The sequence below is a fragment of the Lathyrus oleraceus genome, chromosome 6 (genome assembly GCF_024323335.1).
Source record: "Lathyrus oleraceus cultivar Zhongwan6 chromosome 6, CAAS_Psat_ZW6_1.0, whole genome shotgun sequence".
NCBI classification, from domain to species: domain Eukaryota; kingdom Viridiplantae; phylum Streptophyta; class Magnoliopsida; order Fabales; family Fabaceae; genus Lathyrus; species Lathyrus oleraceus.
Window position 1 is genome coordinate 431,781,662 of NC_066584.1, and position 18,460 is coordinate 431,800,121.

At 29.6% G+C, this 18,460-nt stretch overlaps 2 protein-coding genes and 1 long non-coding RNA gene across 5 annotated transcripts; all 3 read right to left on the reverse strand.

Moving 5' to 3' along the window:
• Positions 1-3,499: 3,499 nt before the first annotated feature.
• On the reverse strand, positions 3,500-4,277 carry LOC127091110 (uncharacterized). Its single transcript, XR_007791874.1, has 2 exons — positions 3,993-4,277; positions 3,500-3,904 (listed from the first exon to the last, which is right to left on the reverse strand). It is a non-coding gene; the product is annotated as an uncharacterized LOC127091110 (long non-coding RNA).
• Positions 4,278-10,440: 6,163 nt separating this feature from the next.
• On the reverse strand, positions 10,441-11,115 carry LOC127096098 (protein ALP1-like). The gene has a single exon (XM_051034717.1). The coding sequence runs from the start codon at positions 11,113-11,115 to the stop codon at positions 10,441-10,443; it is 675 nt and encodes a 224-aa protein (XP_050890674.1).
• On the reverse strand, positions 10,628-15,943 carry LOC127091111 (L10-interacting MYB domain-containing protein). 3 transcript variants are annotated; one of them, XR_007791875.1, is made up of 4 exons: positions 15,482-15,745; positions 14,972-15,295; positions 12,033-12,612; positions 10,628-11,849 (listed from the first exon to the last, which is right to left on the reverse strand). XR_007791875.1 is itself a non-coding variant. In XM_051029661.1 (3 exons), the coding sequence occupies exons 1-3, from the start codon at positions 15,593-15,595 to the stop codon at positions 12,343-12,345; spliced, it is 708 nt and encodes a 235-aa protein (XP_050885618.1). In that variant the 5' UTR covers positions 15,596-15,745; the 3' UTR covers positions 11,980-12,342. The 3 variants fall into 3 exon arrangements, 2 of the variants coding, with proteins under 2 accessions (XP_050885619.1, XP_050885618.1); XM_051029661.1 differs by lacking the exon at positions 10,628-11,849 and having other exon boundaries at positions 11,980-12,612; XM_051029662.1 differs by lacking the exons at positions 12,033-12,612; positions 14,972-15,295 and having other exon boundaries at positions 15,482-15,943.
• Between the last annotated feature and the right edge of the window lie 2,517 nt (positions 15,944-18,460).

Sequence of the window (18,460 nt, forward strand, 5' to 3'; positions counted from 1 at the left end):
ACTAATACTTACTCTGTCCCATAATTAATGATTCATTTCAATTTTCAATATATTTTTAAAATTTTATCCTATAATTAATATTATTTTTATCATTTCTAATACATAATAATGATAGTTTAGTAAAAATTTCATTCTCTCTTTTAGTTATTTATTTTTCTTAATTGATGTGAAATGATTAACTGGTATAGATAAGGAGTAAAAAGTAAAATTAGAAAAAAAGAAATTAATTTTTATTATAAAATAAAATATATAATGTATTTTAGAACATTTTTTATTTTAAAATGTCACTTATTAGGAACAAGTAGTATTGTTAGTACTTTAAAAAGAATAAATGAGATTAATTACTCTACACTGTCGATGTAAAAAGATTTACACCGTGAATTCATCATCATCACCCATTTGCATTATTTTATAGATTTTTAAAATAAAAGTCAAATTTATTTCAATATTCAATATTTAGGATTAACTGACAGTATAAAATTCTTTTATACTATTAATGTATTTCAATTAAATTCATGTTTGATTAGTTTAGTAATGTGAAGCATTTTAATTGAATTATATGGACACATAATGTTTGATTAGTTTAGTAAACTGAGGCATATTAATTGAATTATATGACAAATAAATAGAACTGAAATTGAAAATGATAAATACTAAAATATGTTTTATTTATTTTTTAAAAAAATTAGAAAAATAATTTAATAGTTTGATTCTTTATAATTTCGATCTAACAGTTCATACGGTACAAAACTTCAAAATAGTATTATCAAATCAATAATTTTAATTTAATAATTTTAGTTCGGTTTTATTTTAAATAAATTGAAATAGTTATATTCAAATAAATTTTTACTATGTTTAATTTGATTCAATTTAATTTTCTTAGGGAATTGTAGCATGAACAATATTGTCTTCTTCTTATTTTATCTCTTTTTATTTACAGCCTTAGTTAAGCAAGATAGGAATCCTAAGTTCTAGCCTACCTACATTCAGATAATCTCTTGGATGCTTATGTAAATTAATACATTATTCACTTTATACTATTATACTCTTAGCATCCTTGTAATCCACTTTATATATATAATTTATTTTCACGATTTTATAAGTGAAGGTAAAGAAGATAATACTTTGTTTTAACTCTCACCACAATATGAAAATAAGAATGAAATTAATTGACATCAATATGTTTAAAATAATTGTTGGCTGAAATGGTTAAGGCTCTCAAAAGTTAAATGCGACAATAGATAAAACAGAATTACTGAACACCCTATAACAACAATACAATATAATTAAGAGGAGTTGCAACAAAATGTTGGATAGAGTTATTCCAAATTAAACTATATTTAAACTATTTAATAAGTATTTATTATTAAATAAAAGATTTAAATACAGTTTTGATCCTCAATATTTATTTTAATAGTTTTAAAATTTTTATTTTAAAAAAATAGTTTTTTATCCTCAATATCAGATTCCATGTTTTTTTCCCATGATAAAACATTCTCTTTTATCATGTGAACTCATGATGTGAGAATTTTTAACATTAAAATTTGTACATTATTTGAATGAATATTTAAATCATTTTAATTATTTATATTAAGTAACACTTATGTCATTTTTAAAAAAAAGAAAAGTCACTTGTTGAAACTTTAAGTCATAAAATCTCTCTCAAACGAATATTGGTAATCATCTTCCATCTTCTTCGCTCTCAACGTATATTCTTCTTTTTGAAACTCGTTTGAGATTCTTCTAGTGAGTAATATTCGTTCTGCTTCGCAGTTGCTTAGGTATTTGTCACTGATTGTTGTGGTCATTCAAGAACAAACCGTTTGAAAATGAATATTCCATTGTAATCGAAAAAGAAAAAATATTTCAAGTTATATCTCAGATATGTCCTTTATATGTTCCCTAAATCGTTGAAATGTGTTTCTTTTTCCCCAAATCGTTGAACATTTTCCCTAATTGATTAATTTGACATGTGGTCCCTTTTCCCCTAAATGTTAAATTTGAAATCTTTTATCCTAATTGTTTATGTTGATATGTGGTCCCTTTAATCCTAATTGTGTATTCTGATATATGTATTGTAAGTGTTTATCAGACCAGCTAAGAGTCATAGTGTTAGATTAAGAATACACCACAAGGGTGAACTTGTAACACCCCTGTTAAGTGGTATGTTAATGGTGAAATGTCAGAATTGAATTGGAAGTGGAATGTAGATTACATGTCTTATATGCAATTAGAGCCATTGATTCAAAAATAGGCATATACAAATGTGAAATGTATGTTGTATTGGAACCCTAGATTTAGCTTTGCCAGAGGACTTAGGCCCCTAAACTGTGATGCTGGTTTGTTGAAATTCATTGAAGATATTAATGGAATTGGAATTGAGTTAGCTTATGTATATGTGGAACACTCTATTGATAACCTTGATATTATAGATTAAGCCGATTTAGTTCATGGATATGATGAAGTTGAGATTGATGTATGAGTTGATGAAAGTGAATGAGTTGATGCAAGTGAATGAGTTAATGCATGTGAAGGAGTTGATGCAGGTGAATAAGTTGATGCAGATGAAGGAGTTAGTGTAAGTGAATGAGTTTATGATGATGTAGATAAAGACTATGTTGAAAGTGAGGTTAAATTTAGTGAAAATAAGATAAATGAAGAATCTGGGGACTTGGATTGGACAATAAACCTACCTACTTAAAAGGAAACATCAGACCCATTAGTGGATAATAACTTTGGCCTTTACATGATCAGGTACCACTCTATCCACCATTGATGAGAAGGGCATTTTGATATCCCAAAAAGATAAGGAACAAGACCAATGATGAACCAAGAAACCCATATGTGCTGCCAAGAAAACTAACAACTGTTACATGTCAAAAGTGTGGAGCAATGAGGCATAAGATTAGGAGTTGTAAGGGGAGGAGAGCCGCTAATAGGACTATACTAAAATGTGGTAACCAAACCAAGAAATCTAAGACCAGGAAGACTGTAGTTACTAAGAAGACAAAGACCAAGAAGCCAACCACTAAAACTGAAATTTGTTCTTTTTCACAAGCACTAACTCCAACACAACCAAACATATATTAGATTTAGCATGTTGAAGTACTTTTTGTAATGTCTATGATGAAACTATACTTTTTTGTTAAGTATGTAATGTCTGTCATGAAACACTTTGTGTCATGCCTAAGTTTATTTTGTAATGACTACACTGCAGCTTGTAATGACCAACTTTTGTCATGCCTAAGTTTATAATTACAAGTTATTGTAATGAACAAGCTCTTATGTTAATGGAATGATATTTTGAAACTGAGATGTTTACATATCAAATACTAATATTGTATGATCAAATACTGATACATACTGATATATACATATCGATACACACTGTTATATACATACCAATACAAACTGAAATGGAATATGGCTATGTGATGTTGTGATCAAATAGTGATACATACTGATATAAAAACATATACATACTCATAAATACTTATATAAAAAACTGAAATGCCATTAAAATCCAGAATGTTATTACAATTTTATAGCAATACAAAAGTGCATTTACAATTTTAGAGTATATACTAATACATTATTTCACTCATATGTCATAAATTTTACAAACTGCATTGCACAAACTGCATTTCATAGGACTATGACCTACTCCATTATATTACACATGTCTAATCATATTAGTAATACAAAAGTGATTGACACAAAATTTCAACATCTTCTTCGTGAACTTTATTTTAATATTCATTTCCTTCTCTTTTTTCTTGACTTCATTGCAATTCATTTTTTCTTCAATTAAATTCTGCTGTAGAGAAGAGATTACATTCTTGACTATTTGAGACATTTCTTCATCATACCAGAAAAAATGGTTACACCTTTTATAATCCTGCAACTGGATTTACAGAAAAAGTTGAGGGATTTAAGGGATCTCAAGAACCAGACGTTCGACATAAAATGGACAACAACAACCAAAGCATTACCTTAAACATCGCACAACCGTAGAAACAATGACATGGGTTTGAATATGTCAAAGATGTCATCAATGGAGATTCTAAACCACATATGCACTAGTCCGAATATGAACGCAAAGGCTTCTAATAACTCGATTTAGAGCATTAGGATATGATGAATAGAAACCGTTCGGCTCAAATCGACTGAAATCGCACACAATTTGAGAGGAAAGAAGATACAATATTTTAGGGTTTCAAAAAGGGGGAGAGAAGCTCAACGATTCCCCCTTTTGTGTATATGCTTTTAAATAGTACTTTTTCCCCTTCATTTTAATGGCTAATACAAATAATTAAAATGACTTAAATATTAATTCAAATATGTCCAGGATTTTAATGACGGGATAGAAGTTAAAAAATGTCACATCATATATTCACATGCCAACTGGGCAAAAGAAAGTGATTTGTCAAGGGGGACCACCAAAAAATTATCGAATATGATAATAGGGGACCATAAAGCTATTTTTTTAAATAAGGACTAAAAAATTATCAAAATGGATACAGAGCGTCCAAAACTGCATTTAAGCCTAAATGAAATGATATTAATTGATTTGTTAATAGAACAATATCTAATTTTTTTTTATAGTGGATAGAGAAGTTATTATCAACCATTTAAAAAAAACAGATATTTAAATGTTGGATTCTAAATTCAATTTTTTTATTTGTGCATCAATGGTTGTGGTTAGAGGTATAATCGATTCGGGTTGGATCGATTTTTGGCCAAAAAAATATTCAAAACGATAATATCTTCATTGATTTGGCTTGGTTCAGTTTTTAGGTATTTTTAAAAATGAAGCCGAATCGAACCAGACTAACTGTTTTGATTTAGTTGATAGGTTTATATCACTCTTTTTTTCAAATATTATACTAACTTGTGTATTCTCCTCTATAATATTTTTCAATATATTTCTTGCTACTATTTTTTTAAATAATACGTTTCATATAATATTTTTCATTTATTTCATACACTTTTTAAACAACTTAGAAGTTGTACTTAATTTATACAAAGTAGTAAAAAATAAAATATAACAATAATAATAAAAAGTTTTCATACACATATTAACAAGCTTCCCACCTCAAATACACGTCAAAACTAATTTGTAATAAGATTAAAAGTAATTCCATTAAAGAAGAAGAAACAAAAATGTATTAAAAATAAGATATAAAAATTGACCAAGAGAACTTGACATACAAATAAGTATAACTATAGCCATTTGTTTGGTTCACCGGTTTGACGGTTTCTAAAAACTAAAGTCGAAAACCGAACCAAACCACCTAAATTTTCATCGATTTGGGTTGGTTTTGAATCAAACTAGAATTTTTTTTTTCAAATTTATTTAAATTATCAGTTTAATCCATTTTTTCTGATCCACTAACACAATGTTGAAGAAATTTAAATTACCTTTTCTTTGATTGTGAAATGATAATTTATTTATAAGATTGAATGATCTTCAATAGTATCAACGAACTTAAAATTATACAATACTTTAGATCATTATAATTTATAGTTTGCTTGTCATTTAGTTTAAGAGTAATTTGACTATAACTATCTTCAATAAAAAGAATTTGAATATAACTCTTTTATAGTTTTTTAAATCTTCTTTTACTTCATTTGACTTAGACTCCTTGCAATTTATTTACTCTACATGCCTTTTTTTTTACATGTTTAAATTCTATATTTCATCTGGTCCTATTTATAAGAAAAAATTGACTTCTTAAATTTATCGAAAAATTAATGTATCTAATCCGTTATGTAGTCTAGATACATTGATTATTCAATAAATTTAAAAAATAAATTTTCTCTTATAAATTGGATCAAAGATAATATAATTCTATTTTCACTGCAACATCCAACATCAAATGCAACATCATATTATATAATTATCTTCAATAAAAAGAATTTGAATATAATTCTATTTTCAACACTCTATTTAATATTATTATTTCTAATTTTATGTCGTCTGGTTTTACCACACATCCAATACAATATTTTCATCTCTACTACACTTATTTTATTTTCTTGTTAATTTGCTATACCCTTCGGTTCGAGTTGGACTTTTATGTCACATTAAAGTCCCGAAGTCCTCCTCCATTTTAGTCACCTAACTTGAATTTGATGATTTATATTTCCTCATATTTTTCATCATTTTCTATTACGGACCCAAAATATTTAAATCGCGTAACTTATGGAATGATATGTCTCAAACTTTCCCTTATAGGTAAAAAACATTCTCCTTTTTTGTTAAACTTGCATTCCACATAATCGGCCTTACTTCTGCTTAGATGAGAGTTGTATGTTTCTAAGGCTCGTCTTTAAGTCTCCAACCTCCAATTTAAGTCCTTCTTTGACTATTCAAGTAGAACTATTTCATAACCCAAAAAACATACATTTGTGTACTAGTTCTTTTAGTGTTTTATGAGTACACCCAAAATTAAAGTAAAAAGGTGGGGGTTTAGGGTTGAGCTTTGGTGCAATCCTATTATAATGAGAAAAATGTATGTCTTTTTGCCTCACGTTTGCACATTAGTGAATACCCCTTCATGCATATCTTGGATAACTCAAATATAGACAATTATAATTCATTTCTTCTCTAAAGATTTTTATAAAATCTATATAGACACTTTATCATACGTCTTCTCCAAGTCAATGAGAATTAAGCACAAGTCTTATTGTTCCATCTGATATTGTTTCATCACAAGTCATAGCAGATAGACCGCTTTCACGGTCAACCTCTCAGACATACCAAATTGATTCTTAGTAATTTGAGTCTCTCTTCTTAATCTCCTTTCAACCACTTTTTCCCCATAACTTCATGATATGACTTATAAGTTTAACCCCAATATTATTTGCATAATTTGTATTTATAGATTGGAAGTAAAGTGCTTCTTTTTCATTCATTTGACATTTTCTCTAACCTTATAATTTTGTGAAAGAGTTTGATAATCCAATCAGTGCCTATATCTCCAAGATTTTTCACACTATATTAGGTATGTTGTCTCACATAATTGCTATAATGTTACTCGTCATTTTCAATGCTTCTTTTAGTTCTTGATTTTGAATTTGACGATAGTAATTATAGTTTCAATCTTCTTTTATAATGTTGAGCTTATTAGAGTTCGGTGTGATATCATATATATTTCATTAAATAACTTTAGAAATATATCTTTTATGGCTTTTTTCTAAACCAAGACTTTATGTTTTTCATCTTTAACACACTTCACTCGATCTAAATAACTTGTCTTTCTTTCTTTCTCTTTCATTATTTATGGACAACGACTTAACATTCATATTATAACGTAATTAATTTATATCATAGAGATTCAACAAAATTTTACATTAACCGTCAAATATCTACCACAATTTTTTTTTATTCGCACTCAGGATCAATTATGCTTGATATGCTAATATATGCACGATTTTTGAAAAACCATAAGTAATTAAGATTTTTTTATAGAAATGTAAGTTTAAAATCATCGGAGGGAGTAGATGATAAGTAGTTATCCTATCAAAGTTTGGAGCAACAAAGTTCAAGATAATCTCTACCAAAATCGAAGGGAACTTGAATGATGCCCTCACGTGAAATTCCACCCCACCAAAAACGACACATAGGAGTACTTTGCATGGAATGACCACAAGGAGATTTTTGTCGTCACTTGAATGAAAGCAACCAACCAAAATTGGCAAATGCCGACTATGACTGTTTGGCATTTGCCACCATATTTTTTACATTTACCATTGGTTTGATCGATCGACCAATCAAACCTTGTACTACTGTCTTCTTGTTCTTTTCTCTCTTTTACAGTAGTTTACAACCTTAGTTAAGCAATATAGGAATACTAAGTATTAGCCACCATTGCTTTGATAGTCTCTTCTTTTAATTAAACTTGTTTTTCTTCTGTAAACTTTATACTATTATACTCTTAACACTCTTGTAATCCACTTCAGATATATAATTTATTTACACGATTTTATAAGTGAAGGCGAAGAAGAAAATATTTTGTTTTAACTCTCACTCCAATATGAAAATGAAATTATTTAACATCAATTTGTTTACTAGAATTGTTGGGTGAAATGGCGAAGACTCAATTTACACACAAAAAGTACCATAGACTTATTCAAAAACAAGTATATTGAAAATATTTAAAATTTACACTATTTAATAAATAATTAAATATAATAAACGAAATGATATTATTAATTTAAATTATTTTAGAAAAATAGTTTTAATTTGATTAAGAAGAGTTATAAAACAAATATTTAAACGCGAAAAATAAATTACAATAAAGTAAAAGAGAAGAGTTAGGAAAGTGATCACAAATATTTACAAAATCTACTTTAAATTAATTAGTCTACTTCAGTCTTAAAAAAAAAATCTTAAGAGTTTTACTAACTTGAATTTTTATTACAGGATCGATTCACAATTTTTTTACACTAAGATTTTATTCAATTCAACTTGTAACCTTTATATTGCAATAATAGAAGAGAATGAGAATCTTGATTTACAATTACTCAAACAAAAATTACTCAACTCTTATTGAATTCTTTCGCTTTCTCAGCATTAAAATAATATAAAACTAGATGAAGATTAGCGCAATGTGTGGACGTAAATAATTTATTTATTTTTTATTAAATTTTAAATATGTTAAGAATTTGTTTTAACATAATATGATTATTAAATTTATTTTATAATAATTTATTATGAATTAGAATCGAAAGAATGATATGAATAAATCACATATAAAAATATATGTTTTATTTGAAAGAAAAATACATGTTTGTAAATTTAGAGTGACATTGTTTTGTTTTGATTCTCATATTTTTTTAGTAATTATCTTTGATTTAGATCTTTAATCTTTAAATAATTTTTTTAAAATTATTATTAAATAAAATTTTAAATAGCTTTATATAATTTAAGTCTATTTTATCGGACTTAGTTATTGATGAATAAAATTGATAATTTTTATATTAGTTTAATTATTTTTTTACATAATTATTTTAAGGATTGAATATATGTCACCCCTGTCAAGTTTTGACTTCATCCCTATAAGATTCTTTTTTTGTGAATCCCCCTTACTAAATCCGGATTCCCTAAATAAAGACTTTGAAGTCACAGTTTTTTAGTATTTTATTTAAAAGAAAAAAGAACTTACAATTTAATCAGAGAAGACAAAGAAATTAGAGAAGACGAAATAACGGTGCAGTCACGGTGGAGCGAAACGAAGGACGGTCTCCATCCTGAAGAAGACGCGGACGAATCGCAAATGTCACGGGTTTGTTTGAAAGTTTCGTTTAAACGACGCTCTTAACTATTTTCGCACTATACTTTGATTTAAAGTTTCTATTATCTGTAATTTCAGAACATGCAAGTGTTTAATGTTGTATTTCATCATGGAGGGGAATTTGTAAGGTTGAATGATGGTGATATGATATAAATGGGTGGTGTTTCGACCATAGTGTCTGGGCAATTCATTGATACGTGGTCAATGGTTATCATTCATAAGTTGGTGAATGGGTGGGATTACATATAAGGGACGTACAAAATATGGACCAAAATTCTGGACATAGATGAAAACTTTTTTCTAGATTAGGAATAATGATGATGCTTACGATTTTGATGCATACGTTTGTGCGATCCAAGTATATGGGGAATATTTGTGGAGCATGATGTCACTGGTATATAAGTCATAGTAAAGAGTCCTAGGTGTGTGTATGAGATGGTAGAGTTAGATGCAAGGCCGATTCTTTTCCTGTGCAACTTGTGCAGTAGCACAGGGTCTCACTTTTTGTGGGGCCTCAAATTAACTATTATTAGTGAATATAAAAAAATTAATAAATAAAAATATTTTTGTATCACATATAATAAATAAAATATTAAGGGCCCGTTTGAATCAGTTTTGCTTTTCACTTTTTAAAATATGTTTTATAAAATTGTTTTGAAAAAGTATTTTTAAGAAGAGAACTATTAAAAAATTCATTTGGTAACATGACTTTTCAAAACTGTTTTAAAAATGAGAAAGTAGAAATATTTGTTTGGTAAATTATTTTTAAAAACAGTTTTAGAAATGAAAAAATAAAAAATGATAACTCAATTTTTAAAAATTATTTTTTTAACTAATATAAAATGAAAAAGAATTTTAATAAATAATAATTAATTTTTTAATGACTCATATTTAAATATACAAGTGTAAATTTTATTACTAAATAAAATCGAAATAGAAACTTCTTATGATTAAATATATGATTTAATTCCTTTTTAGAGTCAAGTTAATAACTTGTTCACACAAAAGTTATCAAAATTTTATAGCGTATATCAATATCTGAAGCATACATATGAAATCAAACTAACATAAGTATTTAGAAATAACCACTAAAATTCAAAGTTGCTTGTATGAAAATGTAACATAGAGATAATTAATTCACTTAATTGCTACGGTGTACCCACATCTCATCTCTAATATGATTTCTCTTCATTGTCATTTCAACTGCACCTTCATTAGATAACCTTGTTAAGTTGTCGATATTGGAACTTGTTCCTTCTATGATAGGACCTTCTTGTATTCCCTCAAGTTCGATAGGATCCATTTCTTCCCATATCCTAAACAACTCGTCCGGTAAATTCCACTTGCGTATATAATTGTGAATAGCACAACACGCAATAACTATGAGTCGTTGCCTAGAAGGCTTATAAGGAGGCATCAACTTTAAAATAGGAAATCTATTTTTCAGCACCCCAAAACAACGCTCAATTGTCATCCTTAGAGACGAGTGTCTGTAGTTAAATAACTCTTCTGGACTTCTGGGTTGTCTACCTTGACCTCTATATTCTTGTGCGTGATACCTTTCACCCCTATAAGGGGGAAGAAAACCTCCAATACATGGATACCCAGAATCAACGAGATAAAAGGAACCTTCATCAAATAAAATATATGTTAGTTCAACTTTGTTAATTTCATTGAACATAATTTTATGTTGATACCATGACTTATCTCTAGGTGGCCAAGGAAATTCAGCATTTTGATTTGTAATTGCATCCAAAAGAATCTTTGAATCATGTGCACTTCCTTCCCATCCCGAATATACATACGTAAACATCATGTTAAAATCACAAGCACACATGACATTTTGTGTGATTGTTGCCTTTCTATCTCTACATGAAATTTGTTTTTCTGCAGGAACCGATGCACTGATATGTGTACCGTCAATCGCACCTATGCAATTCTTTAAGACATAACCCAAATAATAGGAATAAGTAAACCATAATCAAATTATGTTGAAATAAATATACAACTACAATAGAAGAATATGAATTATGTGCATACCTTAAACCAATGATAGTATTTTGAATTATTTTTAATTCTTTCAGGAAACTCTTTGGACTCTTGCTTTATTAGTTCCTTTCCAAATCGACAAACTGCCCTTAATACCTCCTTAAAATTGCGTGATATTGTTTCAGTGGAATGTTGAAAGCGGATTGAAGCAACTCTATGACGAACATTATGACCAATTATGAATAAAAATGTAGCAACCTTCTCTTCAACAAGCACATCTCTTGAGTCACATAAGTAGTTCTTCTCCCTCAATTCATTACAGAAATTAATAAAACATTCTTTCTTCATTCGAAATAAATCAAAATAACTTGTTCCAGATCCATTTAATACTTCAGCAACAAACTCACGACCAGTCAACGAAGATGTCAACACCTTTGCTTTGTTAAAGTATTTCTGATGATAATTATAAATCATACTATTAAAGAGAAATTCTGCGAATTCATCATCACTTGCATCAGAAGTAGAATCATCACTTTCATCAATATCAATTCTGGTTAGAACCTGTCATACAATTTAATAACAAAACTTTAAGAATGGTACATTCAATAAAAAGGTTTTATAACATAACTATAAAATTCAAAATAATACATAAAAACACAAACAATTGTCAGCAAACAGAACAAAATACACAATCATAAAAATAATAAACAAAGTACTAAGAGAAGTATGTCTCATTACTATCACCATAAGTTTAAGTAAGACTTTATCCTTAAAGTCTAAGTACCCATCCACGTTTCCTCTCAACAGACATGGCGATGAACACTTCTCTCCAATCAGGATTCATAAACTTTTCCAAAGCTTTTCCATATGCATCATGTGGAATGTCTTCCATCTCATCCAGAACAGTCACACACTTAGTAAGAGAGCAGTCTGATGTTACACGTGAAGTAGCCTCCACACTCCTATCCCTATACCTCTCAGCTTTTGCCAAAGATGCTTTAGCCCATGCCGAAAGTGCCTCTCCCATCATATGTGATGTAGACTCTTTATTGGATCATACTTGAACTTGTCTCTTTCCACTACGTGTGATGTGCTCAACTTCATGTAGATCATCGTCTGAACTATCACCATTAACACGTACATGACTCGCACTCCCATTGTTAAGGTATTGATTGTCAAGCTCATTTTCTTCATCTGTATTTGGAGGGTCTTGAGTAGATGAATGATGAAGTACTCCAGTTGCATTATTTTTGTTGAATATGATTTCCAACAACTTATAATGATCACACCCTTTCTTTTGAAATTGAGAAGCTTTATCATGTACCTAAAATCAATTGCAAATAGATTAAAAACTTTCAAAACATTATAACTATATTTAACAAACAGTAAATGCATTGTGATCAAATTGTTAAACAAACAATAAAATGTTTTATCACAGGAATTTAATGGTGATATGAAATCTGAAACCACTTGTAGCATGTGTACTGATGCTGGTTTCAAAGTAACTTCTCTGCTTGCAGATATTGATCCAAAAAATTCAACCAAGTGTTTTTACTTTTCAATTTTGTATGCTATTGGTATTGTGAATCAGTTTGGTCCTACAGATCCTGCTGCAGCTGCTTGTATACTTGGTATGCCACTTTCATCAAAAGGGTCATCAAAAGGGTCATCATTCTTTCATCAAATAACATTACCCCACACTTTCTCTTCTTGCAGAATTACAAGTTCATTGTAGTGGAAGCAGATGGAAACTACGTGCACCCATTCGCCGTCGACGACATCGACATCTACTCCGGCGAAACCTATTCAGTTCTTCTCACAACAGATCAAGACCCAAACAAAAACTACTGGCTCTCAATTGGCGTCAGAGGAAGAAAACCAAACACATCACAAGCCTTAACATTCCTCAACTACAAAACAATCTCCGCCTCCGTTTTCCCAACTTCACCACCGCCAGTAACTCCATTATGGAACGATTTCAACCGTAGCAAAGCCTTCACAGAACAAATCATTTCCAAAATGGGAACACCGCAGCCACCAAAATATTCAAACCAGAAAATTCTCCTCCTCAACACACAAAACTTGATCGGTAATTTCACTAAATGGGCTATCAACAATGTTTCATTAACATTACCAGTTACACCTTACATAGGATCATTAAAGTTTAAACTGAAAAACACATTCGATAGAAAACCGCCACCAAGAACATATCCAATCGACTACGACATATTTAAGAATCCGGTTAATCCGAACACAACTACGGGTAACGGTGTTTATGTTGGTGTTGTTCTTGATTTTGTGTTGATTATTATGTATAAAAATGGGATAAGATGAGAAGGGAAAATCTTTATCACAGGTCAGTTGAAAACAGTGTTAGAGACAGTGTTTTGCCTAATACAGGAGCTAAATGGTTTCACATATCAGAACTTGAAAAAGCTCTGGTATTGTAAAACCCCCGTTCCAATTATGACTAATTGTGCATGATATGCGCCTCTCAAAGTTCAACAAGAAGGTGCAACTTGACGTAGCCTCCATCAATCTTACACAGCCTAAACCACAAATTGATATGCTCTCCTTCCATGATGCTTATCATTGCTTCTACCTCTGATGAATCAACTGTACCTTTTCAAAACACCTGCTCATGCTCCTGCTATCAGACCTAGCTATTTTTTTCAATCACTCAACTAACCAATAACCTAATACTAACTTACAATCCAATTAAAATCTAACTTTAGTTTAAAGCTTTAGTTGACATTATAGTCCATCACTAACTACTAATAGCATAACACAAATTCACTAATAATTTTCTCATTACTACTAATCAACATAGCAGTGACTGATTTCACAAATATGAATAACAATCCATAACTAACAATCCTAACCGTTTAACTTACCTCCTAACTTCTAACTGATTCAAGCGTTAACACTTACTAACAGTCTAGTTAAAAACCTAACAAACTAAACTAACTTTTACTATTTGTTTCAAACTAACAATCCACAACTACTTTCAAAGCACTGACAACCTACACTACTAACTTCTTCTAATTCATAGTAGTTCAGTTTAAACATAACATCAATGAACTAATTCTAACAGTTCAATATAACTAACATATCTAGTCCCTAACTGGTTTTTCCAATTTCCTTTCCCTATAACAGTTCAATCAATCTTCAAACAAACTATTAACATCACCAACTGTCAGAATTTTAATTCACCAACAGCAAACTAACAGAGTTAATACTCTAACCAAATTTGTTCATGAGACTAATTCACACAAACGACCGACCTAACTGAATTTCTGCTCATGCTCATTATCAAGGCCCTTAAGGTTTTTCACAAGGAAGTGCTCCTCTTCGTGGTTATCCACCTCATTGTAATTATCTTTTCACTCCTATCCGGGCTACAAATAATTTCTATCAAAGCAGGAGGAATGATGTCACTTTCTATTGACAATCTTGGAGCCCTATGGATGTGGGGAAACTGTCCTAATCAAAGCAAAGACGGTATATTCTCAATAGTAAGCAATTTCACTCCAACGCCGGTTTGGGATTTTCATGGTCACGTTGTAGTAAAAGTTGCTTGTGGGAATGAACACATTATAGCACTAGAGTAATATAATGCATCATGCCATATGTAAGATATGTATATTATGAAAATCACTAGAGTAAAATTATAAGCAACATACCTTAAGATAATTTCTCCAGACCTCTTCACTTGCAGTAACTGTGTTTGTTTCTGCATTCCACCCAAATCCGGTATTTTGCAAGAGTGAATAGAACTCACGATACATGGCCCGCAACCTATGCATTTTTGCCTTTAGTTGTCCGGCTTTAAATGATCGATTAGTTATGGAACTCAACTTAGTAGTCATTGAGGTCCATGTTCTATTATGAAACACACCATTTGGCATATTTCCTTTTGTAACTTCATCAACCATAATGTCAATGAAAGCTTTAGTTACAAAATCAGGCCAAAGCTTTGAGTCACTAATGTCAACATTAGTTGCCATCTATCATAAAAATAAGCAACTTAGGAAATCTAAAATAAAATCACACATAGTCATTCGCAAGAATAAAAAACATAAACATATTTTATTGCCTCAAGTCCAATGAAAACTATTTCTCAACAAATGAATTATTCAAAAATTTGAAGAACATACAAGATTATCATGGCATAGAAACAGAGAGTTTGTTACCTGTGCAGCAATGGCAGGTGCCCCAATAGAAGTAGGTGCAATCGAGGAAGAGGCAGGCCTGGTCGAGGAGGAGTCTGGCGCAGCAAAATACGGACGATAGCTATTATTCTTCATGCTTTTTCAAAATCTCAAACCTGTTTAGAACTAATTAATACAAAAAATTCCTTACAACCAAGAATTGCTATGATAGTAGAATGATAGTAGCATTGAACAGAATTGTTTTATTCTACTGTAAAACAACATCCCAAAATATAATTTCCTTACAACTAATCAAAACAAAAAAATATTCAGTTCCACAATAAAATCATTTTAGCATGTAAACTTTACTAGATCTAAAATTCTAAATTCAATTCCACAAATGGATAGATTATGCATATCAAATTGGGTTAATCCAACAAAACTTTAAACAAAAATATTCATATAATTTCTACTAGATCTAAACTTGAATCTTACATACTGTGAAATCTATTGACAATAGTTCAAGATGAAGAAAATACCAAAGGAAAAGTGAAAATACCAACCTAAAAAAATCCGAATCACAAATTGTAGAGAAGAAATTGAAGATTACAAACTATGAATCACTGTTGAGTGAAAAATGGAAGATCGTGTGGAATCAGTGCTGAGTGAAAAATGGAAGATCGTGTGGAATCAATGCTGAGTGAAAAATGGAAGATCGTGTGGAATCAGTGCTGAGTGAAACTTTTTCGTTGTTGCATTTTTGTGTGAGAGAAGATTGTGTGGGTTTTGTCCAAGAGAGAGAAGAATTGGATAAAATAGATTGTTTTCAATTTCATTTGTGTTTAGAAAACCAAAATTAAAAAATTAAAAACATGTTTAAGCTCTTTTACTTTTTTAGTTTTTAAAAGTTAAAAACACAAAACAGTTTTTGAAAATTATAATTTAAAAATAGTTTGCCAAATACATTTTTAATTTTTTAATTTTTAAAAACAAAAAAACTGTTTTTAGAAAGGGATCCAAACAGGCCCTAAATGTTGAAAAATAGGATATTTGGAAACCAAAGGTTTTTTTTCTCCTTTCTCACACGTTCTCATATCTCTCTCCTCTCAAACGTTATTCTCTTCTCTCTTTCTCTGTTAGAGCTGTTTGAAACCAGAAAAAAAATATTTTTCCTTTTCAATCCTCTCTTTTATCAGGTTAGTTTATTCAATTAGTTACTTTTCATTTATTTTTATTGTGATTATTTGATTTTGAAGGTAGAAAAAATAGTAATTTTAAATTTATTTTAAATTTTAGGATGAAATCCTATTTTAGTTCCTGTATCAATATTGATTTTAGAATTTAGATTTTAGAGTGGAAATGAGGGGTAAGTTGTGTTCTTTATAAAATTATAATATATAAATAAATAAAATTTTAGGATGAAATGAGATACTACTATACTGTATATACTACTCAGTAGTATCATAATTCAAAACAAGAATGGTGACGATTTTTATACCTACTTTTTCTCATAAGACCAAATTGCAATTTGGTTTCAAAGCAAAATTAGTATGTATTAGTATTGATATTTTTTATGATTAATTTATAATTTATTTAATTAAATGTAATTTATTTTCTTACTATTAATTTATAATTTGCTTTTAATTTATAATTATTAATTTTTTATGTTACTACATTAGAGAAGAACACAACATAATAAAATATAATTGAATATTAATTAAAGTCTTTTCTCCATGACTTAATTATTAATATTTTTTGAAGATTAATTTATAATTTCTTTTATTTAATGTATTTGATTTTTTTTGTTATTGATGTAATTGATTAATTTATAATTAAAAAATATAATTGATTTTTTTTGTTTTGATAATCATTAAAATTATATATATATATATATATATATATATATATATATATATATATATATATATATATATATATATACACCCATTTTTAAAATTAGAACAGGGCCTCTGAATTGATTGGGCCGACCCTAGTTAGATGAATGTGATGATGAGGGAGTTGAAGGTTTAATGATAGTGAGAATGAAGGAACCACTGTTATTGCAAATGGATTTGATGGAATTGATGTTTCTCTACCCATTAATGAGGGTACCATAGTTGTTGGATTGTTAACTGGTCCCAAAAAGAAGAAATGGTAAAATGATGAATATGTTAGTGATGCACTAGACAACTCCGATCCAGATGTTTCTGATGATGATAATGAGCCTAAGTTTGATAAGTTTAGGAAAGATCGGTTGAATAAGAATTTTAATTTTAAGTGGGGTATGCAATTCAATCTTCTATATGACTTTAGAGAGACAATTTGTGAGTGATCAGTATTAAATGGTAGGGAAATTACTTTTGTAAAAAATGAGAGTTATAGGGTAAGATAGGATGCAAGGCTAAATATGGTTTTCTAATGCTATGCTCTAAAGTGGACCATAAGCACACTTATGCTATAAAGACAATAATAGACAACCGCACATGTTCTAGGATTTTGGATAATAGATCTGCAAACTCAAGGTGGGTGGGCAAGGAAGTTGTGAAGAAAAGGAAAACATCTGAGAGACAGTTAGGATTTGTCATATTATTCAAGACGTGAGACATAATTACTATGTGGGTATTACTGTGGCCAGGGCATGGAAGGCAGAGCTAATAGAAAGGAAGATGATTGAAGGAGATGCAGAGAAGCAATATGCAAATTTATGGAGATATGTTGCTGAGTTGCAAATGGTAAATGCTGGGAATACTATGAAGATCAATGTTGACAAACAAAATCCATCAATTTAACCAAGGTTTGGATCTTCTTACTTTTATTTTGATGGTTGTAAAAATGTTTCATAAATGGATGCAGGACATTTGTTGGGGTTGATGGATGCCATTTGAAGACATTTGTAGGGTGTGACCCCAATGACCAATACTTCTCATTGGCCTTTGGTGATGTGGAAACTAAAACAAAAGACAGATAGAGGTGGTTTCTATAGTTGTTAATAGAAGATGTTGGACAAGATAATAAATATGT

Coding starts and splice junctions, on each gene's coding strand:
- LOC127096098 (XM_051034717.1), bottom strand. CDS start 11,115: ATGATGTTTACGTATGTATATTCGGGATGGGAAGGAAGTGCACATGAT.
- LOC127091111 (XM_051029661.1), bottom strand. CDS start 15,595: ATGAAGAATAATAGCTATCGTCCGTATTTTGCTGCGCCAGACTCCTCC. Junction 15,296..15,481: donor CACCTGCCATTGCTGCACAG/GTAACAAACTCT, acceptor TTTTTATGATAG/ATGGCAACTAATGTTGACAT. Junction 12,613..14,971: donor TCTGGAGAAATTATCTTAAG/GTATGTTGCTTA, acceptor AATTGATTTTAG/GTACATGATAAAGCTTCTCA.